This window comes from Stylophora pistillata, chromosome 10 (genome assembly GCF_964205215.1).
Source record: "Stylophora pistillata chromosome 10, jaStyPist1.2, whole genome shotgun sequence".
In the NCBI taxonomy this organism is placed as follows: Eukaryota; Metazoa; Cnidaria; class Anthozoa; order Scleractinia; family Pocilloporidae; genus Stylophora; species Stylophora pistillata.
The window spans coordinates 5829049-5856983 of NC_142528.1; the positions used below are offsets into that span (position 1 = coordinate 5829049).

Consider the following 27935-nt stretch of genomic DNA (forward strand, 5'->3'; position numbering starts at 1 on the left):
AACACTCTAAAAAGGCTAGTCTAAAAAGATATTAACTGCCGTCTTGAATTTATTAATTGGATTTAGGTCCCTGATATTACTAGGAAGCTCGTTCCATAATTTAGGGGCGGCCACAAGACTTCAATGCAGGATAGTTTAAAGTGCTACTGAAACGTAATTTTCATATCCGAGATATTTGCAACATAATAGAGTTTGAACGTTATTTGCAAACGCTGTGTACTTTTTTTGGGCCAACGCAAAGCGGAAAGTACATTTTTAACTATTCGAAGTTGACCGGCTGAGATCAAAATTGGCGGCCATCTTGGCGCGGCCCAAACAGCCCTGTGACGTCACTGGTTGTGTACTTCTGTGAAAGAAAGGTAAAAGCATAGAGTGTGGCTTGCATGTTGAGAGGCCGAAAAAGAGGATTTCGAGTAAAATGCCATCCTCGTCTTATTCATTGGCGGCCACATCGGCATCTTGGCTATCTGCAAGAGGTTCGCCTGGATAGGGAGCAAAATTCCCGACTGATATCGAGAACGAATCTCTACCAGTCTATTTAGTGAATCGGCAACTGACGAGATCCACAAGATTAGGATCGAAACCGCGGTCTTGCCTGACCATCTACAGAAAATGTCGAAAGACATTATAACGGCAGATGGGCTACTAAACGCCCCGGGCCAAAGCAATGCCATTCAGAGAATGAAGAAAACATGGAAGCCTCATACGACACCGCCACTAAAGATGATCTACTCGGCAAGTCTGAGGATAACGAACAAATCCCTCTGTACCGAATGCCTAGCAGAACATGCCCAGAATCTCCACAATATAGGGTGAGGGCCAAAATAAGAGCAGACAAGGATTTCAAAAGTGAGATAAAGCAAATCCTTAACAACGCGGAGCAAGAAACAGTAAAGGCGATCATGTGCATCTATGAACGTGAAATCAGTCGTTTTGATACCGAAATAAAGAAAAGAAAACGAGCCAAAATGGCTGGAACACTGAACACTAAGAACTGTAGTACGATCGAATCAGCGCGCGTGGCGCAAGCTGAAAGCAATCAAGACAACTTAGCGATCGAGACAGTCAAAAAAATAGCTGTACATCTACAAAGGCGAACGATTCGAAAAAGACGCAATCCCTGATGTACGTACTCAGTGCCACACATAAAGCAAATTCTCATGAAAAACTGGCATTTAATAGAAAGACAACCACTACTGAGTGAACTATACAAAAATCCGCCGCCCGTATCTTACAAAAGTGGGCGGCCGCTCAAAGACATACTCGTGAGGGCTAAACTTTGAATAGGCTACTCTAAACACACGCTTGGGAGTCGTGTAGGCCTGTCAACCCCATTTTACGCCACCATCTTCCTCTTCGCTACTGGAGACAACTTCGCTTCGTTCAGAAGAAGATTCACTTGACAAAACTTCAATATCTGCCATCTCCTTCGCCCACGAATACAAACAAACAGTGAGTGAAATAAACTACGCTATCGGAGTGAACACAACCAGTGACATCATCAATCCATTTCGCTCGGTACCAGGGCCCGGACATGGTTTTGTGTAAAAATTTTGATTTGAACGGTTAAAAAAGATATCTTTCGCTTCTTTTTGGCCAAAGCAAATTATCTCATGATGATCAGCATATTCAAAACTACAGGTTAGAGCAAATATTTCAGATACGAAAATTTCGTTTCAGTAGCACTTTAACGTCAAAGAATTCATTGAACGCAGGCAATATCTACTTAACGATACATCTCTAATTGGGGTTAATTCGCTAATATAAACGGGCGCCAGACCGTGAATAGCCTCAAAGGTAATTAAAAGCACTTTAAAGATGATTTTATATTTGACCGGCAGAAGGGGCGTTACATGGCAGTATTTGATTTCTTCAAATATAAGGCGCGCGGCTACATTTTGTACTCGCAGCCTGAACTCGTTCTTAAACAGTGGAGTTAGTTCGCTAAACGTTCGGACACTTGATTGCCTTGTATTGCTTGACGAAGGTTACGCCGGGCTTGGATCACGGATTGTACAAGATTGGTCTAACTGAGCGAGGTAGGGCTCGTAAAGAGCTGTGTTTCGATGTCCAGCTATTTTATGCTATTAGCAAATGTAACAAACAGAATCGAATAAACATACATCATAATTGACAGTTTTTTCAGGAAAATTTACCGCCATGAATGCAAACATGAGAACATGTGGTTTGGAAATTATGGAGTGAAATATGTGACAAAATTCATCGAACAAGATGTGTCAAATCTGTTGCTCAAACTTGGTATTCAAAATGTCGAAGTAATCAAATCGATAGTCATCTCCGTCAAACAAACTGTCAAATCCGTTAATCGAAGTTGCAAAGTAATCAAATGCAAACTCAATGTCATCAAATGAATGGAAATTGTATGCGGACTCATCGGAAGAAGGAACCCATCGTACGAAAACCCATTGAACGAAAACCCATCGTACGAAAACCCATCGTACGAAAACCCATCGTACAAAATCCCATCGTACGAAAACCCATTGAACCAAACCCCATTGAAGAAAATTACATTACATAATACGAAATTTGAGCTAGCGGGTTTGGGCTGGGTGTTACGGCGAAGACCCTCGAGAACGAAGACCTAAGACTTAAGACCCTGCATTAGCCAAAAGAATTGCTTACATTTTAACGAGAATTTTCCAGCAGAGAAAGCTGAACGACCGTCAGAATCTATTTTAGCTACGAAATACAGTAGAAATTGATTATTTATTGACAGAACCCAAGTGAAATTTTTCCTGTACAGAACGCCTTCTCTGTTATTCTGTCACGCAATGCTAACTATAAATCAAAGGCGGCTAGCGTTCGAATTCTGCCTGCTGTTCCAGAATAATGATATGTGTTGTAAACCCGAGGAAACCCTCGAGAATATCAACACCAAATTGGCTCGCATAGCGAAACAGAACAGACAAGACGGGCCGTATAATTATACGGTTAATAATGGGAAAAAACGCGTGAAGTGTAATGTATTATATTACAAAGCGTTGTAAGGTCTTAGGTCTTCGTTTTCGAAGGTCTTCGTTTTCGTAACACCCAGCCCAAACCGGCTGGCTCAAATTTCGTATAATGTAATGTATTTTTCTTCAATGGGTTTTGGTTCAATGGGTTTCCGTACGATGGGATTTTGTACGATGGGTTTGGTACGATGGGTCTTCGTTCAATGGGTTTTCGTACGATGGGTTTTCGTACGATGGGTTCCTGCTTCCGATGAGTCTGCATACAATTTCCATTCGTTTGATGACATTGAGTTTGCATTTGATTACTTTGGAACTTCGATTAACAGATTTGACAGTTTCTTTGACGGAGATGACTATCGATTTGATTACTTCGACATTTTGAATACCAAGTTTGAGCAACAGATTTGACACAGTTTGTTCGATGAACTTTGTCACATATTTGACTCCACAGGGAAATGTGGGTTTTTTCATCTAATATCTGGTCCTCATACTTGTTGATTTTTATAAATCAAAAAATGTAAAAAATTTAAAAAGTATCCCACTCGTATAGTCGATTAACCCTTTTTATCGTGTGCTCAGCTCAAAGCATCCGGAATTATTGCTGTCGAGCCCTAGTAAAGCAACAGCCTATTCTTTACAATAGCGAGAAAAAGCCAAAATTTGTCGGATGTAAGATCGGAGACATGCGCAGTCGATTGCGTTTTTTATATCCGGGGTGCTTGTGATGACATCACGTAAAATGTACGTGGAAATATCAATCGATTTCGAGCAATAGCTGTGTACAGCCGTCTTGCTCTGCTAGAAATCAAGGACACAATAAACGAGGTGAGTTTTCAATACAAATGTCTTTAATTGCTTGTGGAAACATTCATCAAGGTCATGAACGGTTTATGTTACTCGATCGCCGAATAAACTTTGAAACTATTGAATCATGTGCTTTCTTTATTCTCTAGTTGTGGGATTAGCCCTTAATCCTCTTATCTACCAACCGCGCTCGACTTATAAATATCCTGATGTGATTATGCAACAGTGCAGTTGACCTCAGGCCTTGCTCTTGTGAGCTCCTCTTCCCATTAAATGTATAACTTTAAATATATACTTGGCCCCCACTCTTCCTTTCGCCTCCGATAATCGCACATGGTGTCAGGAGTGGGATCCTATAGCAGGAACACGAAGTAGCGGAAAAGAAAGTTGTTTTCGACCTCATTTCACATCGCGTGAATGAATTCAAACGCTCAAGATCCAAACGAAGAAATATTCGAGGAATCAAGCACGCCAGTCACGTCACCACCCACAGACCCAGTGGAACCGAGTTCTTCAACGGCTTCATTACAGACGGATAACCCACAAAGTGGAAGCGTAAAAATGGCCGCTTCAAATTTCAATATTCCTCCTCCGGCTAAGTTTGATCCCAAAACAGACGATTGGGACCACTGGATAAAGCGCTACGAGTTATTTCAAGCAGCTACGGAACGTGATGGGCTGTCAGATAAAGTGCGCATTAATACGCTTATTTTCATAATGGGAAATAATGCCGCCGACATCTAGGATAGTTTCAAACTGTCAGGTGAAGATATCCAGTACGCGAATGTCAAACAAAAATTCAAAGATCATTTTAAAGGAAAAGTTGCTTTAGTCTTCGAGAGAACGCAGTTCGTAAGACGCTTTCAGCAAGACAAAGAATCTGTCCTCACCTTCATTGAAGATCTTCAAAGAAGAGCCCACCTCTGCTCTTTTGGGGACCTTCGTGACCAAATGGTGCACACTCAAATAATTGCTGGTTTGCGTGATTCTCATCTCAGGCGTCGATTGATGGCAAATGACAATTTAACTCTGGATCAGGTAATTAAAGAAGTTAAATCCGCCGAAATCACGAAACATCATGATCAAATTCTTCAAAACCCCTCAAGTGCCGCTGACATATCGGCAATACATGACAGGAAAGTTCCAGAAAACAAACGTCGAAGTCCAAAACCCAAGCATTATGGAGTTTCTTCGAAAGCAAAGAAAAAATCGTGTTACAGATGTGGAGCTCAGCCAGGTCACCCTCCTCAGCGTTGCCCAGCCAAAGATGCTACCTGCAATGCATGCAACAAAAGGGGTCATTATTTCAAGGTCTGCAAATCCTCAAAACAAGTCCATAGAGTTAGTGATGATTCGGAAGAAGATGATATCTCTGTAATGACCGTCAACGAACTCGTAAACACAATCGAAACATCGGAGAAATGGCGTACAAATCTATCGATAGGAAACTCCGAAGTAAATTTCAAGATTGATACCGGCGCGGATGTCACAATTATTCCTGAAGAAGTCTTTCGCCAATGCAACTTAGGAAAACTACATTACACCTCCAAAAGACTCTTTGGAGCGGATCACAAGGGTCTCTGTGTAATAGGGACAATTCGTGACACTTTATCCCTGGGAGAAAAGTGCGTGACCGAGATTTACGTTGTTAAAGGCCTAAAAGAGCCTCTTCTGGGGCAGCCAGCGATTCAAAAGCTAAATCTATTGGCTCGAATCAATGAAATCCAAAGTCAAAGCTACGAAGAAAGTATTAAAGCGAAATATCCTCAACTGTTCCATGGACTGGGAGAACTTGAGGGAGAATATGAAATCAAGTTGAAGTCAGACGCTCAACCGTTTGCCATCATGACCCCAAGACGTGTTCCATTACCAATGAAAAGCAAAGTAAAGGAAGAGCTTGCCCGAATGGAGAAGCTGGGAGTAATCAGAAAGGTTGACAAGCCTCCATTTTGGTGCGTTGGCATGGTGACAGTACCTAAACCAAAGGGGAAAATCCGAATATGTGTGGATCTGACAAAGCTCAATGAAAACGTTTGCCGTGAAACGTATCCACTTCCAAAGATTGAAGCCTTGCTAGGTGAAATTGGAGAGTCCACAGTGTTCACAAAAATCGACGCAAACTCCGGTTTTTGGCAGGAGAAGCTAGCAGAAAACTCTCAACTCCTGACCATATTTCTGACTCCCTTTGGCAGATATTGTTTTCAGCGACTCCCCTTCGGTTTGAAATCAGCATCAGAACGATTCCAAAAGAGAATGCTAAACGAGCTGGAAGGTTTAGAAAGAGTCATATACATTATGGATGATATCCTCGTGCATAGAAAGACTCAAAAACAACATGATGAACGACTTGAAGCAGTTTTAACAAGATTGATCAGAGCAAGAATCACCTTGAACCCGGAGAAGTGCGAATTTTCAAGGAAACAATTAAAGTTCGCGGGCCATAGTCTCAACGCTCAAGGAATAGGCCCCGATCCAGACAAGACTGCAGCTATTGAAAAGATGGAGAGACCGCAAAATGTTGCAGAACTACGGAGATTCCTGGGAATGATCAACCACCATCAAAAATTCATCGAAAATCTGTCTGAGAAGACTATGCCTCTTCGCGATCTTCTTTCAAGCAAGAACGAATGGCACTGGAGTCAAGCTCAAGAAGAATCTTTCACTCGCTTGAAGAAAGAAATGACTCAAGCGCCAGTTCTCGCTCATTACTGCTCCAATAAAGAAACTATTATATCTGCAGAGGCGTCGTCGTAGGGATTAGGAGCAGTCCTCTTACAAGTCCAAGAAGATGACTCAAAGAAGCCAATCGCCTACGCTTCGCGCTCTATGACGTCTACTGAACAAAGATACGCTCAGATAGAGAAAGAAGCACTCGCAACTACTTGGGCTTGCGAAAAGTTTGCCGACTTTGTCCTCGGTAAAGAGTTCCTCAGCGAAACGGATCACAAACCGTTGGTGCCATTACTAGGATCAAAATGTCTCCAGGACATGCCACCACGTATTCAAAGGTTCCGGATGCGACTTATGCGCTACCCGTACCAAATAGTCCATGTACCCGGGAAAGACCTCACCACAGCTGATACCTTATCAAGAGCACCACTTCACCGAAGTCTCACGAAAGACGAGAAGAAACTTAACGAAGATTTAAACCTCTATGTCTCACACATAGTAGAATGCCTGCCCACTACAGAGCGCCGCTTGCAAGAAATACGCCTTCATCAGGACGAAGACGAAGTCTGTTCAAAGCTTAAGCTGCTCTGCAGTGAAGGCTGGCCAGAGAAACATCACTTGAATTCTTCACTCCAACGGTACTGGCAGTACAGGGCAGAAATCACAGTTCAGCTGGGAATCCTAATGAAAGACGACAGAGTCATAATTCCCTCAGTGTTAAGGCTCGCTGTATTAGACAAGATACACACAGGTCATCAAGGCATCCAGAAATGCCGTGAAAGAGCGAAAAGTGGTGTCTGGTGGCCGAATCTCAGCAAGCAGATAGAAGATCTTGTCAGGGAATGCCCTACTTGTATCAAGACGAAAACTAATCGTGCAGAGCCCATGATTCCTACACAGTTACCTGAGCGTCCATTCCAAAAAGTAGGAACCGATCTATTCGAATGGAAAGGACAGGAATTTGTCCTCGTGGTAGATTACTTCTCGCGGTATTGCGAGATTGGAGTACTTCGAAAAGCCACCTCTCAAGAAGTAATCAATCACCTAAAAGCGATTTTCGCGCGCCATGGAATTCCAGAAACCGTGATCACCGATAACGGACCGCAGTATTCCTCAGCGGAATTCACCACATTTGTAGAAAATGGGGATTCACACACATAACAAACAGTCCAAAATACCCCCAAAGCAACGGAGAAGCTGAACGCATGGTGCAAACAACTAAAAACCTCCTTACAAAATCTGACGATCCGTATGAAGCACTACTCGCTTACAGAGCTACTCCACTGGAAAACGGATTCAGCCCAGCCGAACTATGCATGGGACGGCGACTACGCACCACCCTTCCAGCTACTCCGTCTAAACTAACACCGCAATGGCCAGAGTTAACGACATTGCGTGAAAAGGAAGCCAAGATTAAGACTGAACAAATGAAAGAGTACAACCGACGACATGCAGTTAAAGAGCTCAGTAATCTGTCGCCAGGCGATCGTGTTTACATCCCTGATCGCAAAGAGAACGCGGTAGTAGTATCCAAAACACCACAGCCACGTTCCTACTACCTCGACACTGATAGCAACGCAACTGTTAGAAGAAACAGACGTCAACTCAATCCAAATCTTAAAGAAGCAAAGTACACAACGGAAAGCCCTCCACCTGATCATCCCGAAACTTCCAAGGATCAGCCACCTATTCCGGCAGAGAAGAACGAAGCTTTTCTGTCTGCCCAAAAGTCTTCCATTCCAGTTCCCGTTCCTGGAACCACTACTCGTTCCGGGAGAAAGGTCAACCCGCCCAAGAGATTAGGTTTTGATTAGGACGGAATGAACATTTGCTATTAGTTTCATGATCAAATTACTTAATGGAATCGCGTTCCATTATTAAAAGACTTTGCACAGAGACATTCTTACAGTATCGAAATGTCTAGAAGGGGGGATGTGGGATTAGCCCTTAATCCTCTTACCTACCAACCGCTTGACTTATAAATATCGTGATGTGATTATGCAACAGTGCAGCTGACCTCAGGCCTTGCTCTTGTGAGCTCCTCTTCCCATTAAATGTATAGCTTTAAATATATACTTGGCCTCCACTCTTCCTTTCGCCTCCGATAATCGCACACTAGTCTTCTTCTTTTTACCGCAGGGGCTTATGGGTAAATACATTTACGGGTGCTCATGGGTCACAGACCTCACACTCTCCCCCCCCTCAACAAAAAAGTCTTCCATAAACAACACTACATACAATACAGGTACCTCTGGGTAAAAATGTTTTGCAAACTAAAGTCACGTTTGTATTTGTAGGTTGCGCAATCCCACAAACAACAAACTGTCAAATAATCACTCTTAAACTAAGGACGAAAGTGTCTGTCTTTGATAAGAGACTTTGAACCTTCAATAATGGCACAAGATGCCTAATATGTTAATGCTAACATGTGCACTTGGTCGTACGTGTCCGATAACAACAAGCATCATAACAAAACGTTCTCATGCATAGTCTCTGGAAGTGTTTTTGACCTGTTCCTGAACTGGTCTAATGATTACCAGCAAACTGGGTACCGAGGAATGACTGAAAATCCAGACTGCGGACAGTACCAAAATGGTATGCGCACCCACTCATATAGTCCCCACGGCGTAATAAAGGCAGTGTATGGGCGGCTCTTTGGTGAGATGAACCTCTGGTGGTAGGCCTTTCCTTGATCTAATACAGAAAACCAAGAATTGCCACCTAAACTATCCAAGGTTTCCTGAATGCGGAAGATTGGGTGTCGGTCAGGGGCAGTGCGACGGTTCAATTCTCGATAGTCCACACACAGACGTAAGGACCCATTTTTTTTTTCTCACGCAAACAACTGGGGATGAATATGACTATCGAGATTTCGTGATGAACTATTTATTAAGTAGGTCTTCAATGTAGTGCTTCAGCTCCTGATAAAGTGGCCTTGGGATTGAGACAGGTTTTTTGGACTGGTGCACTATCGGACAAGTCAATATTCATCTGTAGTCCTTGTATGTAACCAATATCATCATCACTTTTTGCAAAAGATGCAGCTTCCTCTTTTAACATCTTCCGGACTACTTTCTGCTGCTCCATAGTTAACCCGCTCATATCAACTTCTGGAGTGGTGGTGTCTGACTTGCTATCATGTTCTCCAGTAGCCGAACTTAAACCATCCACGCACTGTGACTAAGTCTCTCTCTACAATCAACTGTGTCGGTCAGTTTAACTTCCATGGGTGTAACCGATTTGACCAGTTGCAATCTACCTAGTGAGGTATGGCGTGGGAGGACAATGTCATGGTTACTCGTGTTCTGAACTTCGATGTCGACCCTAGGATACTGATCCCTTCTTAACGGTTGTTAGTGTTTCATATAGTTCAAGTCCTGTTGGCCACTGAGATAACTCGTCAGGCTCAAACAACACTGGTATGTTACTGACTACGGGACCGGTGTTTGCCCTACTTGCCACCTTGACTACTTCACCACAGGGAATAACAGTGTCTCTTTTCGACGTTCTCACATTGCACAGAAAATCATCATCTGGGGTTTGAATAAGACTGATCAGGGTTTCCAACTGACTTTCCCCACTATCCACGAATCCTGTTTTGAGGGAATTTAGGATGCAAGATCCTGCGGAAGTTACTCCTTCTTGGTTGGCCACTTTCACTAACTCTTCGATAACATTGCAGCCCAGTATTGGCATTTCTAAACGATCAACAGTAATAAGAAAGGGAACGTCTACTTCTTGTCCTTCTTTGGTAGGTGAAGGAAGTTGCACTCCCACGTCGGTCCAACCAATAGAGGGAATCTTGGTTCCATTAGCAGCAGTGAGATCGAGTCCAACATTGATCAGTTCCGAGATGTCCTTTACTTCTGTTCCTGGAAGCTTTTCCTCTAACACGGCCCTTGTCATTATCGACACCTGAGCCCCAGTGTCCCACAGGGCTAATACTTCAGTATCATTCAGAAGACACTGAACAGTGCACTTTCTTCCAACCAGATTAACAATCTTAGCATGCTGTGCAGGTTTCAGGTGACTAACAAATGCTGTCTGGGTCGATTCGGAGGTCTCCCTCTGTGATAGTTTCTTTATAGCCTGACAAATGTCTCTGTGGTTTAGCCATTGTTCCTTTTGACATTTCACACAACCTGGCATTGGGAACAGCGGCGATACGGGACTCGTGTTTCTGCTCTGCCGCAACAATTACATCGGTGGAACACGTGTGAGGTGTCGGCTACTTGTGGTCCCGCTGAAGCAGCCAGTTTCCATTTAAAGGTCGCTGTCCAGGTGATTCACCATGACGGCAACCAATGGCATAATGGCTGTCACTTCCACATTTAAAACATTGATTACACCACTGTTCGTTGTTAGCGAGGCAAGCTGGGCACTTCGGTGGGCGGTTCCTTACATGTACATTACGATTTCCATTCCCCCTTCCAATGCTCCATCTGCTTCCTCTCCCTTTGCCTGATTGAGGGGCTGTGTCAGATTTTGCCTCAACTTCAGCCTTAAGTGCTTCTACTTCCGCCTTAAGTCCTTGTAGTTCTGTTTTCGTACCGCCGGGTGACTTAGATTCCCTTTTGAAAGCAGGTGATTAACCAGTAGGTAGTTCGGGTGATTGGGATGATAGCTCACCAATCTGCGACACCACAGGTGATTTGACCTAGGACTGGCCCTTCAGTTTCTTGACTCTTTCTTCCTCAGCAGAAACTGCCACATTTAGCTGGTGGATTAATTCTTCATCCTCAACCAAGGGATTACTTAGGAATGGGCGAAGCTTGGTTCTAATGTTCTCATCCTGGAGCCCTGTCTCAACACTCCGGCGAAAAAGGTGTTAGATGTGGTCAGCGTCATACTTCAATGGGTCTTCCCCTTCCTGACTCGCAAATAGTATCTTCTGTCTCAAGTCAAGGGCTCGCATGAGGTATGCCTGGGGTGTTTCTTTCCCATGTTGGCAGATGGATGCTAAACTCTAGTACAGTTCTGCTGTGTTCTTTACCCCATAATGACTGCGAAGGATCTTCTTTAGACGATCAAGAGAGAGCTTCTCAAAGGATTCCAAATAACTTCGGCTTAAAGTTAATCCAGGGTTGATGGCGTGGATCACTCCATCCACAATGTCATGTTCTTTGTATTTTTGTGCAACCCCCGTGTCAATCTGTTTCCGTAATGAGCTGTAATTCAACTTGTCCTTTTGGTCTGGGTCACCAATTTGGCCTGTTATTTTAAATTGACGCCTAAGGACACTTGTGGATTCAGCAAGTGCATGCAAGGAGGGTGGCGTGTCACCACTTGGTTGTGGGCTTAACTCTGACTTGCCCTTACCACCCGATTCCTCGATGTGCTGTTTGTGCAATAGCTTAAGCTCTTCGATCTCTTTCTTTAAACCCTTGAATAACTCACCCTTGTCTTCATCAACATCTTCGAGTGGCGGTGGAATGTCAATAAACATCTCAACAATAGCTTGAAGGAAAGTCACTTTCTCTTCTTCCTCTCTACTTATCAATTCTTTCTCAATATCATTTGTGATAATGTTAATAATTGAGACTTTCGTTTTATCCTTCACGTTTTCTTTCTTCATTTTTAGATATTTTGCAACAAGCTTAGTCTCCTCTACGGTGGCCTTGCGAAGTTCCGTGTGAATCCTCAATTGAAGCTCCTCCGCCATCTCTTTACTTGAATTTTGATCGTGATACCTTACTCGGAAGTTATACAGGCTGTTTAGTTTTCTCTTACATCGTCCATCATTTGATAATTGAGACAGTTCGCTCGGTCGAGCGGCCATCACTCGATGTATGGTAAGGCCCCGTGGGTAATAACCTTGGGTTGGGATGGGTTTGGGTTTCCGGTCAGGTTTAATCCTCCGGTTACATTGCAAATAATTACCCGAGGTCAACTTTTGACCTAGCAGTGTTTGGCGGGAAATTAATTCATCATGGAGATTGCAAACCGCGAAACTTATGGTTTTGATTGGAGTATTCACAGCAAAGACGAGTAAAATATACTTAATGTGAACCTCGAAAGTTGGCCATGTCTGATGCCGCGTGTCTTGAATTTGGTACTTCCGAGGATATTTGCCGCGATTTCAGCGCAACACCACAAAAATGCCCAGCATGTGCTGCGGTTTCCGGATATACTATTTTCTCCCATCTGACTGGTTGACCTACTCTTGTGGTTAGATAAACCACTGCTAAACCCTACGACTTGGTTCGGGAAACGTCATGGGTAATTCTTTTAGATACAATGAAATATGTGAAGTTCATATATTTTGAATTGCGGTATTAGATACGTATGATGCACGATCCTCGCAGTAGATAGCGCTATTTAAGCAATAACGAAAATCAGACCTGAAAAAAAAATCAGGCCTGTACGGGATTCGAACCACTGACCTCTGCGATACTAGTGCAGCGCTCTACCAATTGAGCTAACAAGCCAACTGGGAGTAGGCCGTTAAGTTGATCCGTAAAAAACCTGTGAAAGCGATAAATTAGATACAATGAAATATATGAAGTTCATATATTTTGAACTGCGGTATTAGATACGTATGATGCACGATCCTCGCAGTAGATAGCGCTATTTAAGCAATAGCGAAAATCAGACCTGAAAAAAATTAGCCTGGCCTGCTCCCAGTTGGCTTGTTAGCTCAATTGGTAGAGCGCTGCACCAGTATCGCAGAGGTCAGTGGTTCGAATCCCGTACAGGCCTGATTTTTTTTTCAGGTCTGATTTTTGCTATTGCTTAAATAGCGCTATCTACTGCGAGGATCGTGCATCATACTTATCTAATACCGCAGTTCAAAATATATGAACTTCATATATTTCATTGTATCTAATTTATCACTTTTACGGGTTTATTACGAATCAACTTAACGGCCTGCTCCCAGTTGGTTTGTTAGCTCAATTGGTAGAGCGCTGCACTAGTATCGCAGAGGTCAGTGGTTCGAATCCCGTACAGGCCTGATTTTTTTTTCAGGTCTGATTTTCGCTATTGCTTAAATAGCGCTATCTACTGCGAGGATCGTGCATCATACGTATCTAATACCGCAGTTCAAAATATATGAACTTCATATATTTCATTGTATCTAATTTATCACTTTCACGGGTTTATTACGAATCAACTTAACGGCCTGCTCCCAGTTGGCTTGTTAGCTCAATTGGTGGAGCGCTGCACTAGTATCGCGGAGGTCAGTGGTTCGAATCCCGTACAGGCCTGATTTTTTTCAGGTCTGATTTTCGCTATTACCAGTGTCCCACTTGCATTGCTGATTTTCACGTGACGTCTTTAAATTTAAAAAATCCAAAAATAAAGAGCCACGAAAACTTTCATCCTCGTCAGGGATAATGGGGTCTAAATTCGTATCTGTTTCCGAATTTTCAGCTCAATAGCTCGCTTGGTTTGGAAACCAGCGCAGTTTGAAGTTCAGAGTCATGGTTGGTTGCGTGACAAACAGTTCCGATCGCTTTTGTCGAAAAATATTGACTTGTCTGGTGATTTTTAGCCTTTTTAGTAAATGAAGTGTCAGAAAGTGTTTTTGTACATGTTTGTTGGTTTACTTCATATAATCAATGGGCTAGATAGCCAAAGTAAGTTCCAGATGTTCTACACTATTTTCCGGCCGCCATGCTGGTGGACCAAAGATACTAACCAACATGATGGCTCCATACTGGGCTCTGTTAATTTGCGAAAAACATTTCGGCAAATATCTTAAGTTTGGGGAGACAAAGAGACTTAAAACTTGGAAAAGTTCTTCCTTTACCTTTCTCCTATAACTCTGCAGTTTCTTAATCCTATCCACTGAATATCTTTCTCTCGATGCGTAACAGAGAAAACGATCAATAGTCGATTAAACATTTTTATTGTGCGCTTAGCTCAAAGCATCCGAAATCATATACAAGTTATTGAAATCAAGGTGTGTCCTATGCAAACAAAACCGCAAACTCTTGACTAAAATATTCTATGACAAAATACACGTGACTGTTCGTAACATTGATTACACCTTTTTAGGCTGGGTTGAGCCCAGGAATACGATATTCTGAGACTCTTGGAATTAGACATGTGCGTTTGTTATGGTTCATGAATAATCGACCGAAACTTCATGAATAATCGACCGAACCATGAGCAAATCAGGTCTTATCAGCTGCTTCTTTGTTACGGGGGTAAATAGTTGTTGCACTTCATAAAGAATCTCAATTATTTACTGAAAACACCCTTCAGTTGCCACAGCGATTGATGTGGTCCTTACCCTCGAAACATACTTATTTGATGAACTGAAAACCATTTTCTTAACAAGTAGAAACAGATTTATTAATTTATTTATAATCTGGAAATGAATGTTGCCTCTCTGCTTTCGCTGTCTCATCCAGATTCTCTCTCGCAGAACATTTTCATATGGTGATTGCAACCAATGAGCTGTAACGAAATGCTGTCAGAACTGGCCCACTGATTTATTTAATCCAGACATGAAATTTGGACTTGAGTCGATACCATAATAGCGCTAGTGTTCTCTTTTGTCGAATCTCATCTTGTCGCAATGAGTTGAACATGTTCCAATCCTTTGGTTATAACCTACGGTTATGTTTGTCTGGAATGCAGCCGCTGTCGACGACTTTCGGGTTCCCTCTTATCTCTCCCCTAAAGATCGGCACCAATCCCTCATTATTTGCTCATTTGTTAGAGCTTGTAATTGCTTTTAGATACAAATTTTTCCCCTGTAAGGATTTAGCCCGGGGTGCCGATGCAAATGTTCGAAGGGTAAGGGCCTCCTAAAATCATTATTATCTTAAGGTACTCCTAATGAAGTTATCGCTATCTCGGAGAATGGAATCTTTGGTAAGGCACTGACAACCTACAAACGATCCGTTCACCGAACTAGAGTGCGCGTTGTTACATGTACAGAAAGCACCACTGATCTAAAAAGTGCACCACCACCGCGCGCTTGATTGTTAACTTTTATAGAGGATTTTGAGATTCGGCATGAAGTTATAATTTTAATATTCTTTGAATAACAACATGTGCTGAAAGGAGTCAACTGAATAGTTATCTTTCAATGTTGTTGGCGGCTTTTAAAAGCCTTGTTCGTAATGCAAAGGCTAGAATTTCAACGAGGTCTCCATTTCCAAGAAGGTTATTCTTTAAATATCAAGTCAAATTTTCCTAATAGTTATCTTTTATTTCATTAATGTTTCAAGAAAATATAAACTGCATATTTTCAATTATAACTCTTCATTGCAGTTCGCTCTATAGTTGTTAAGTATTTTGAAGGTGTTTTTTTTCCTAAAAGTTGTCGAGTTACGGTATCATTTTGAGACTTCGTTATATATCTTACATATTCATCCGTAGTTTTGTCTATTTTTCAGAGTGAAGTAAGCAAGTTCTTGTTTGTTGGCCTCCAGTAAACATTACACGTTTCGACAATCTGTTCTTAGAAGGATGAATTATCCTAATAACTCAAGCTACCCCAACGCAAGTCTATCGGGCAGCTCGTGTCCTGAACTGGAACCGAGATACGCCGTTACTCTTCTCCTTACATTGAGTGCTATAATCTGCTCCATTGGAGTTCTGGGTAACATTTTGGTTGTTATTATCACAGGAGCCAACCGCGTTAGTAAAACCGCTGTAAACAAGTACATCCTCAACTTGGCTATCGCAGATATCGGTGTACTGGCCATTAGTTATCCGCTGACTTTTGTGCAAGTCGCTGTTCCTGAAAATTGGCCGCTCGGAAGGTTTGTATGCAAGTTTGTGTACCCGTTTACGGAGATCTTCCCGTGCGCTTCCATAGGGTCCATCGTTGCCATAGCAATAGACCGCCACACGGCAATTGTTCGTGGAATGACAGCATACAGGTCGAGGACGATTGCAAAATGGGTGATACTGGCCATTTGGATTACAAGCTTCATGAGTTCCGCGTTTCCAATTTACTCGGTGATGGAATACAAAGAAAACAACGGCACTGTTAAATGTGCTCCAGAGTTTCCAAGTAGTACCACCGAAGCCGGTTACAAGTTTTCGGTGGCAATTTTTTGGTACGTTATACCACTGTTTTTGATTCTATGGGCGTACCGACAGATCGCATGCAAGATTCGCGACAGCCAAATACTCCACAAAAAAATGCATAACATGGTTGGCCCTTACAAGAGAGAAAGAAAGAAAAAATTCGAAACCGCAAACACAAAAGCTCTTAAAATCCTTGTACCGGTGGTGATTGTCTTCGCTATCACTATGTTCCCATTTCATCTTCTTCAAGTAATCACAGTTTTCATAGACACGGATCGCATAAAATACATTTGTGTCGTGTCTGACATATTCATTATTCTAGTGTTGACAAACAGTGCTGCAAATCCGATTATCTACTCCCTTGTGAGCGAAGAGTTTCGACAACAATTCAAAAACATTTTGAACTTTAAATGTCAGCGTCTGTGCCACGAGCCGAGGAAAAAACATGATGCATCCATCACATATCGCTTTTCTGTTTCGGCAACTATGCCTCCATCAAATCCCGACCGGGAGACAGATGTGTAGAATGGAGAGCCTTGAAGCTAAACTCAAATAAACTCACTAGCCAATCAAAACAAAGGAAAAGATTACAAGTAGCCAATTACAACTCAGAATGAAGGGAGCAAAAGGGATTGTTGAAGGGACGGCGGGAGTTTCCTTATTTTCTCTTGGTGCCTGGGGTATACAGAGAAAAGAATAACATAATGATAAAACGAACAAGGCCACGTCAAGGATGAGGTGCCAAGAACTGATAATTTGGAAAGGGAGTTTGAGCAGACTGCTTTATCAAACGAGCGCATGCTTCTCATGATCAGTCAGTTGCATTTGATAGACACGTGCAGCGTGCAAAGGGCGCAAAAGTAGCTGAAGTGTCCATTCCCACCCTTCAACTTAGCAGTGACGCACGTGTAAGTTAGTCCTAGCGTAGTATTCCAAAAAAAAAGGACAACGTTGAAAAAAATGGGAAATGTAGTATTAGCAATAGGGCATTATCTTGATATAACAAATTATTTCAACCCTTTCACTCCCATGAGTGACCAAGACAGAATTTCTCCTTACAATATCAATACAATATCAAGCAGACAAGTGATGAGAATAAAGAAAAATATCAATTAGGGGATTATTTAGTTGATCCAATTTCACATTCTCCTAACTGACATCATAAGAATTGCATGGAACACAGTCAGGAGAATTACTAATAGGATCATGAGTGTGAAGGGGTTAACTAATTCATACGGATACGCATAGAAAACTTGACGGGGGAAATTAAGATCACATCTTGGGAGTACAGGGCAATTAAACTTTAAACCAGAGTTGCTTGAACCTACCTAAATTATTCCCAGAATTCCTTCGGATGGTTTCCCAGATCTGATTTAGAGAGGACGTAATATTTTTAGAAGGAAGGCGTGGGAAAGAAAAGAAAGGGATGGAGTTAACGAACCCTTCGTAGCACTCTTCTTTAGAGCACGCTTTTCCACGCTTTTTCGCTGGCACGTGTGCGGTCTGTTTCGTGGTCGAAAAGAAATCTTTTAAATCAAAACAACGAATGATTGCATCAATTACATTTTCTTTTCACAAATCAGTAAATATCAATCAGTATTTGCTGTAAAACTTATATCATTTAAAACTAAAATAGGGCTTTTGAATTTAGAAGAGTTGAGGACCGAAAGGATGCGTGCAGTTTATACCTCAAGTTAATTGTAACCTGTTCAAGGCATTCAGTTGGTAGGAGGCGGCGTGGCCGAGTGGTCAGGGTCCCGGGTTCAAGTCCTTCACCTTGCCACTCACTGGGTTTATTCTTAGTTGCCCCCAGTTCAACTCTTCGGCTGCGCTCTGTAAATATCCCACTGGTCTGCCTCCTACTTAGTTAATCTACATTACGGCTGAAAAGCCCCTATGGGGAAGCCTCAAGTAACGTATATTATTATACATTGTAGTCACTATCTGTCTTCTCATTGGCTAAACGCCCACAGTTAATTCTGGGAAACAGCGCAACCTACAGATTATTCACTAATCTGAACCTACAGATAACTGAATAATCTGTAGGTTGCGCGCGCTATGTATGATTTCCGGTGGAGCAATGTCAAGTTCACGGACAACTAAGTAAGAATAGCTTCTCGATTCGCTTCATTGACCCAGCGAGAAATTGAGAAATTACTTAAAGATAAAGATTCGGAAAATACTAAAAGATCGACAGTTTTCTTCAATGATACTTTCTTTAGAAATGCATTTAACTTTTCTGCACTTGATTGTGTTATAAAAACGGTGAAAATTTGTTTACCACACAGTTGTACATTTTTAAGTGCTCGAAAATAACTGCGTTCGCTGCGATAATGCGCTTGACGTTATTTTCTTTAAAACAATGTAAATAAAACAATTATTGGACGAGGTTTTTGTGATATCCGGAATAATCAAGGTCTCGGTTAGTGTTATCAGCCTCAGCCTTCGGATTCGGCTGATAACACTTACCTCGACCGTGATTACTCCGGATATCACAAAAACCTCATCCAATAACTGTTTATTATTATATATAATTAACCGGTGCGGGAGACTGCGCAGAGTAAGAAAATGAGGAGGTTTGGATCGAGGCCTCCCTTCTTTTAAATGTCTGCGTCTGGCTAACTAGATGCCTAATTCACGATAAGGTAATTATACTGTTGACACAACTTTACAATGTGCGTTACTCTCACAGATTGTGAGAGGAGAGCATTCGTGGTCACATGCGCAGTCAGGCTGGAATGAATCGTAGTCATTTATCAATAATAGTCCATGTCTGTTCTGACTGAGTTTCTCAGGGGCATCCCCCAATTCTGTGTCAACATCTACCAAGGTTTTATGAGGGTAGTGCTACCGATAAAACAATACCCTGCTAGAAGGCCCTCATTATGAGCGCTTCAGTACGACTGTTTCTCTGCCCGCGAAAAAGCTTGACCCCTTGAGTGACGCTAGACAGCGAGAGGATAATTATCAGTGCCTCCTCTTTAATAGACTTCTCCCAACTCGTTTCAGATCTTCCCCTGGGCAGAGGAACACTCGTCCTGCTGCGTTACCGATGAAGGCTTAGTTGCTGGCAATTGGAATAAATGAGCATGAACAGAACGGACAAACCTTCGCCTGCTTTATTGACTCTATGATAAAAAGAAAAAGCTATAAAACAACTAATAACTTTATAAATAGTTCTACGATTTACCATAAGCTCCCTCCTAAGCTTCAATTTACTTTGCCGCTAAACGCTCTTTATTATCAAAATAACTGTGTTGAAGGGATTTCTTGAATATTTACATGGTTCAATGAATTCTGCTTTAATATTCTTCCACTACCCATTCGTTTTCTGTGATAAACGCATCAATGACCTCTTTCATAACGAGGTTTGGAGTCAACTGTTCTTGTTTCAAATCTGTTCTTGTCACAGGATCAAAATGGCCTACACGCTAAGAGAGAGAAAAAAAATGGAAGAATGGTCACATATAAACATCTGAACAGAACGTGATAACAATGTACGTAGGTGAATATCCGTGCTCACAAATTCTTGTGAAATAAGTGACAATGTTCGAGGCCGAAACTCCAGTCTCGATCTTAGCAAATCTTCGTTGAAGAGCTCGTTAATCTTTATATTTACATCATCCAATCAAATAATAGCACGAGTACTCTTTGAGTTCCCCAGACTTCTCACATCAGTAAAATACGTCGCATTGCTTGAAAATATCAAGATAAACTTCGTTGGAAAAAAAAAAAAAAAACTTCCGGAATACCAGGAATAAAGTCACAGTGATTTCATGGCACCGCGTATTTTTTGGGCAAATTGACTACAAGAAAATTCAATAAGTTTATGATATCCAAGCAAATATGTTTTTTTTTTTTAAGAGAACTTAAGGGTTACGTACCTGCAAATGTTCTTCAATGTGTTTACGATCATATCTACGAGAGTCAAGAGTTTCCAACATTGTCCAGAAAAAGAAATATCCTTGTGTTGGGATGTGCTATTGGACTAGGTGTGGTTCTAAGCCTTTCGTTCTCTCGCTCTATCTCGCCCTCTCTGGTGTGGTTCTAAGCCTTTCGCTCTCTCTCTCTCTCTCTCTCTCTCTCTCTCTCTCTCTCTCTCTCTCTCTCTCTCTCTCTCTCTCTCTCTCTCTCTCTCTTTCTCTGTCTTTGAAATCTTAATCCGCGCTAAGAAGTCTATTTTTGTTTTTCGCTTCTCATTAATTCAGAGTTAAATCATATGGTTTCTGGGGCATACTTCTTCCAAGTCTTCATTGGCCTGTTCCAGGTTGTAACAAGCTAAACCTCCATCATACGCAAGGATCTCATCTAAAATGTTCTACCAAAACTGCAAAGCTAACAAGGGAAAGGTTTCCATCTTGATAAGAAGCGAAACCTTCAAATCTGAATATTAGTGAAAGTCTCCCTTGAAGGTTCTCACAGGAAACAATTCCATCGAATTGGCAACTTAATAAATTATATAAAAAGATACGTGATTCCACTTGGTGTAATGACTGGGTCTTTCATGAGTTCAAAACTGATTTGTCCACACAAGAAGTCTGGCACCTCTCTTTTCTGCAAGAAACCAAGCAAAAAATTTTGGAGGCATACAAATTAAACGATGATAAACAAACAACAGAACCAAAATTTAAAACCTAACACAACGCGTTGATTAACTTAAAAAACTGCACTTGAAAAGGTTGTGGCAAACCTTGATTTATTGTCTCTCACACCAAACATTCAAATTCCAATAACTGGAAAACCCAAAGGTTGACAAGAGCTTAAAATTAGCCCATCCTGTCAGAGCTTAATCTGATTCCATAACAAGAAGTGATTAATAATGGTAATTGAACTGAGTGGAGTGCAATTTGGGCTGAAATCACAAATATGATTCCAGACCAAAATTGCACGACACGAGGTTCAATTACCACTTTATTACATCCATTTTGAAATCGCCCAAATACAGGACTTGTTCAATTCAATATTTCACTGATGCAGTACTGAGCCGGTTTTTAAGTGAAACCGGAAACGCTTTTACATCTTATTTTATATGCAAACAGAAAGACTGATGTCATGTGTCAAAAACTCAATCAAGCGTAAAATGATGCAAATTAGAGCAAAAAATGGTGTGAGTTGTGACTAAATCACACCAATTAGAGCCAATCAGATTACAGGGACCACTAGTGATTTCAAAATGGATGTAATAAAGGGTATTACCACTCCCCCCTGGATGGGGATGGGATAATGGGTCCATCACAAGGTTACCCCTCCCCCCCAGCAATGTGTAAGGCTTCAATGACAGCACCCTAATTCCCAAGAACACATCAAAATGACCAGACAGGGTTTTGAACCTGAACCTATTAATTCAGATCCCAGTGCACTAATTATGAGACTACAATGTTTCCCAGTTTCACTTAATATCACTGATATGAAGCACTGATTTTGTTATCAAAATATAAATATTTCATCAAGCTTTATGGGTCTGACAGGAGAATAAGCTTCAGTGCTTTACATTCTGATATCTGCAGTGACTACCTCTGATAGGAAAATCCAGGACTTCAAATTTCATCCTTAGTATAGGAGCTGTAATGAGTATCTTACACTGTTCCTTAAGGTATAAATAATATATTAGCAAACTATGGTGACAAGATGTTCTCTCACCTTTCTTCTGGTATCAACTTCTTTAAAAAGGCTATTTACTTCTGATAGTCTCTTATCCTAGAAGAAAGATGCAACAAAAATTAAGCAACAACCTAGCAACTTTGGGATGCATCAATGATAAGGGGAACATATAACAGTTAAATAATAAATAAATAAAAATAAATACATTTATTGAGGCTCCCCCATATGGGGCTTTTCAGCCACAGTGTAGACTAACTAACTAAGGGCTTAAAAATCCCCACTGGCAGGAGGCAGACCAGTGGGCTATTTACAAAGCCCAGCCTAGGAGTTCAACTAGGGGCAACCGAGAACAAATCCAGGGAGTGGCACGGTGGAAGACTTAAACCCGGGACCCCAGATAACAAGTCCAGCACCCAACCACTCGGCCACGCCACCTCCATAAGTTGCATTTGTCGATGCAAGAAAAAAAAAACACAAGCAATACTTACACATTCCAATTCAATTTTATCCAGTTCTTCTTCATCAGGATCTTTTCCTGCAGCTTTCATTTGCCTGAGAGTGGTCAATTTACCTTGTTAACCCTTAGCATCCTAACATGAGTATGTATATTCTCCCTACTGTCTTCCATGCACTTCCTAAGGTGCTGACAAGGAGAATTTGTTGAACAATCAAGAGCTTCTTTAGTTGGTGATCATTTCCTTTATTCTCGTGACCTTCAGCATGATTCAGGGGTGACATTGTGAAGAGAAATTAGCTGCTAGTCACTCTTGAGCCAATGACACACCTGGCAATTTTATTCACTGATTGCCGTGATTTTGATCCTTGCGATTGGCGTATAAAATCGCCAATATCTGGCATGTCAGATATTGGTGGTTTTATACCAAGATTATGTCAATTGACAAAAATCACTATTGGCACGGTGGGCACATCTGGCAATTTTTTTCATTGATTGCTGTAATTTTGATCCTTGTGATTGGTGTATAAAATTGCCAATATCTGGCATGTTAGATATTGGTGATTTTATACAAAGATTATGTCAATCGACAAAAATTGCTATTGCCATGGCAGGCACAGCTGGCAATTTTTTTCACTGATTGCAGCAATTAGTGTATAAAATCGCCACATGTGTCACTGGCTTAGGGGTTCAAAAAGTTAGTAACTAGCTCAAAAGCTAACACAGGTGAGCAACAAACAAAAAAGGTATTGTATTAACAAAAAGAAGCTGACCTCTTCTTATCATCAAGGATGAGATTATTCAAATATGACTGCAGCTCTATTTCCTGACTAATTCGTCTTTCTTCTGCAACACTAAATCTCTGAAAAGTTGATAATGAAGACGAGACAAAATTAGAACTGATAACTAGCACACTGAAATTGTGAACATAATAGCTTGTTCTTTGTAGCACCAACAAGAGATATATGTTCACAAGGGTGTAGCCAGGGGGGTAAGCCTTCTTTTGAGCAAACAACCTACAATATTCAGGTGGTGAAAACGCCATGACAATATCTTGGCCTGCCCACTATACTCTTACTGCTCATCCCAAAACTGTAACATAAAGTAAAACATGCACGGCGTGGAGGTCGACATAACAATCTGGTGAGTAGCCTCTGTGACCGCCCCCCCCTCTTTGAAAAATCCTGGCTACGCCCCTGGTTCATCTTACCATGTCTAATTTCTTGTCATCTACCCTCAGTTATTCATTTTGATTTTTTCAAATTTGTTAATCCCTAGTAGTTAACATTTACCACTTACAAACAAGTAGCTATCATCATCAGACAATCTTTTAACTCATACTCAATGAATGTAGTCGATTCTTCATACCTTCTTTTTAGCTAGACGGACTGTACTTGCAATATCATCTCCAAAGTTAAGTTTCTGTTCTTTGGCTAAATCATATGCTGTTTAGAAAACAAGTGAAACAATGATAGTGAACAACTTTATGCCTGTGAGAACTTTCTAGTTGATTATATGTCCCCTGGACAATAATTAGGCTCACTGCCATTAAGTGGGCATACAGAAGGTCCCTAAGCACTATAGGAACCACACTATGACTGGAGCATAAATTGGAGGCTTTTACTGGAACCGTTAAAGCCCATTTCTCATTTACAACCAGACAGATACCTGCATGTTATCATAGTATAGGGAATCCACATAATCTTTTTGTGCTACTGTTTGCTGTAAATTCTATAGTGAATGAAAGGAAGTTGCTGCAAGCTTTGCGGTTCCTGATGTATTCCAAATTATTCCACTTTTCCATTATTTCACAGATTATTCCACTCTACCTCAAGTTTGAGTATAATCTACCAGCCCAATAAAAAAAAAAACTATAAAATTACGATTGAACCCTTCACACCCTAAGATCAGCTTGCAAATTCTCCATACTGTTCTCTGTACATTTCCTGTGGTTCTTACAGGGGGGAATTTGTCTAAAAATCAAGAGCTTCTTGAGTTGGTGATCATTTCCCTAACTCCCCTGACTTAAACGCATACCTGCCAACTCCCAGAGTACAAAAATCTGGAGACGTCTAGAATTATTTGCAAATTGTAAGAATGTCATTTTCAACAATATCTGAATACTCCCCAAAAATCATCCAAAGGCCTTCTGAATGTTCCTAACATCTCTCAGTTAGAATCGCATCATTGAATAAAATCTCGCATTCTGATTGGTTAACGATGTGAGGTATTTAGTGTGGAATTACGAGTTGAAAACGAGGCTAAGTGATATTGTTTTACATCTACCTAAACATAACAATTTTAAAAGTAAATGCTGTTTCCTTTTTTTTCTCATTTTTATTCAGTGATTCGAGGAAAATCCATTACTTCACTCGTGAACTCCGCATTAAATTGCAGTTGAAAACTGATATCGCACAAATTGCAAAGCGATTCATGCGATATCGGTTTTCATGTGCAATTTAATGTGGAATTCCCTCATCAAGTAATGAATTTTCCTATAGAACAGCATTTGATAATAAAAATTAACGGTAAAAAACTACGACGTTTCGAAGTCTGCATGACCTCATTATCAAGTAAAATGTTAAAACTGATGTAAAATTGTAGCTCAGAGATTATATACAAATAAAATGTGATAACTTCATTAGAATAATGAGCGTTCATTGTTATTGGTGTTTAGCATGTCAGATCGTGCAGTATATGTTTAAATAAATACTTTTGCACGTATTGAGTCAGACTGCGTGTTTAACTTTGGTTTTTGTTCGCGAATGAATAACATTTCATGAATTAGGCAGTCCATTTTCCCGCGGCATTTCTTGAGAACGGAAAACATTTTCTCTAGGCTAGTGGATGCTACACTGTGGGCTTCTTTCAGATGCTTGCCAATGACAGAGGCTTTATGTTCTTCTATGCGTTGATGAAGATGGTGTGTGGTATAACCGATATAATCCGCATCGCACGAATCACATGGTTCACGAATCACTGGTACACGAGTTCTACGATCCAAAGCCGTCACGAAACCCCAACTGAACTTGACGCGGCTACACAAAAACCTGTCAGAATAACTTTACCATTTAAAGACCAAAAATCGGCCGACACAGTAAGACATCAGCTGAAAGATCTTGGCCGGAAAATCGGAACTGACCTACAACCAGTTTTCACGAGTCGTAAGATCGAGGGAAAGCTCAAGATACAAGAAGAGAAGCCCGCTTTAATTAACCACCAATGCGTTGTTTACACTTTTAAATGTGATTCGTGCGATGCGGATTATATCGGTTATACCACACGCCATCTTCATCAACGCATAGAAGAACATAAAGCCTCTGTCATTGGCAAGCATCTGAAAGAAGCCCACAGTGTAGCGTCCACTAGCCTAGAGAAAATGTTTTCCGTTCTCAAGAAATGCCGCGGGAAAATGGACTGCCTAATTCATGAAATGTTAATCATTCGCGAACAAAAACCAAAGTTAAACACGCAGTCTGACTCAATACGTGCAAAAGTATTTATTTAAACATATACTGCACGATCTGACATGCTAAACACCAATAACAATGAACGCTCATTATTCTAATGAAGTTATCACATTTTATTTGTATATAATCTCTGAGCTACAATTTTACATCAGTTTTAACATTTTACTTGATAATGAGGTCATGCAGACTTCGAAACATCGTAGTTTTTTACCGTTAATTTTTATTATCAAATGTATTTCTAAACATTAGATCTGATTAGAACAGCATTTACCTACCATTTGGTTGGTTGATTTCTGACCAATTACGATATTGGTAAAATGAATATTAATCTGATTGCTCTGTTTTACTTTTTCTGATTGAGAACAGCTCAAATAAGAGCACTAAATCCTTTTTGACATCTTGAAAACAACTAAATTATTGAAAAAAAAAATTGAAAAAAGCCACGGTAGGTATTTCCCGGGAGACTTGGTGTTCTAACTGGGAGACTGGAAGATTTGATGAAAAACTTGGAGACTCCCACGAAAACCAGGAGAGTTGACAGGTATGTTAATGTTTGATTCAGGGCTCATTCTATTAGAAGAAATTACATGCTAAACACTCTTAAAGAGTTAATATAATACTTCTTTTACCTCTTTTTAAACTTGCAAGTGCTTCATCATAATTCTCTTGTTCAAGGAGTGCCTGCCCAAGAAAGAAATGCGCCTTGACCAGGTTCACATCAAGTTCTATGGCACGTCGACAATCACTTATAACCTGAGACCACTTCTTCAGTTTGAGATGACACAGAGCCCGATTGGTGAAGTATGTTGGAACTGTTGGATTTTTGATCTGAAAAAAGAGAATTTGAAAAACTACAAATTAATGGAAATTTCCTGATGGAGCTGACACATCAAAAACAAATAACAACTACTCATAAATTGTATTAAAAAACATCAATTACTGCAGTTTGATCACATATTTGGACATCTACTGTGGTTATCAAAGAAAAATGAAATGATGATAACACTTTATTTTCTCTACAGAGTTAATTGGTGTATGACTGAAGCAAACTATTTTTCAACTGTGTAATATCTGAAAATGAAACTGACTACACTTCTGCTTGAAATAAATTGTGCCTTAATTGTTTGAGGAGCAACTCAGTAGTAAAACAGACCTTTTCAGAGCTACACTATCAGACTGTCACATCACATAAACATTTGTTAAAGTTGAAAAACTTTTAGCAGGGGAACAGAAGGCCACAACGCATCGTTCACATGGAAAATTTTGGGTGGTTACTGAAGTAAATTAGATTTGCTTTAGACATAGTATGCTTTAGACTACAAAATCTATTCTTCCTTCTGATCCAAAACATAAAAATAACAATGAATAAAGGCTGATAGTTTCGAAAGAAACTGTTTGTATAAAAATAACAAAGAAATTGCGTCCCAGATTAAGTCACTGGCGAAAACAATCCAGACGAAGGAAAACTGCCATTTATTTTCCTAGTAACAAACCTGAGCTTTCCATAGACATGATACAGTTCAAAATCATGATCAAGTGTGATCATCAAACTGGCGAGTAATTCGCTCGACAATCGATTTCATAGACTGCAATCACTACTATCCGGATTGCCAACGCCAATTTTAAAACGTAAAGGATAAATCTAAGTCAAAACTTCGACGACAACAAACCACAAATTCTTAGATGTAAGGCGATTTATCTAAATGTGAGTGAACGTGATTTCAACCTACAATAGCCTTTGTATAACATTGCGCTGCATCGTCGTAATGCCTGCCGCTAAAAAGACGATTTCCTTGTTCTTTAAGGTCTATGGCCGTCATTCCAGTACACCTCTCGCGTTTATAACATCTCTTGTGATTAATATTTGTGTTAAAATTTTTAAAACAAACCAACCAAACTTCGTCTTGGCATTCCGACTGTTGTGATGTATCGCGCGACCGCAAAGGAGGCTCAGTGTGTTTTACTAGGGTA

General features: G+C 40.8%; 2 protein-coding genes across 2 annotated transcripts; one reads left to right on the forward strand and one right to left on the reverse strand.

Annotated features, from left to right (window-relative positions):
• Positions 1-126: 126 nt before the first annotated feature.
• On the forward strand, positions 127-19546 carry LOC111337900 (galanin receptor type 1-like). The gene is made up of 2 exons (XM_088735104.1): positions 127-2039; positions 15800-19546. Exon 2 carries the CDS (start codon positions 15873-15875, stop codon positions 16962-16964), a length of 1092 nt encoding a protein of 363 aa, XP_088591230.1. The 5' UTR covers positions 127-2039; positions 15800-15872; the 3' UTR covers positions 16965-19546.
• On the reverse strand, positions 19540-27868 carry LOC111337907 (E3 ubiquitin-protein ligase CHIP). The gene is made up of 9 exons (XM_088735115.1): positions 27695-27868; positions 26594-26792; positions 23863-23939; positions 23268-23356; positions 22529-22592; positions 22080-22136; positions 20911-20993; positions 20324-20357; positions 19540-19870 (listed from the first exon to the last, which is right to left on the reverse strand). Exons 1-9 carry the CDS (start codon positions 27782-27784, stop codon positions 19742-19744), a joined length of 822 nt encoding a protein of 273 aa, XP_088591241.1. The 5' UTR covers positions 27785-27868; the 3' UTR covers positions 19540-19741.
• Between the last annotated feature and the right edge of the window lie 67 nt (positions 27869-27935).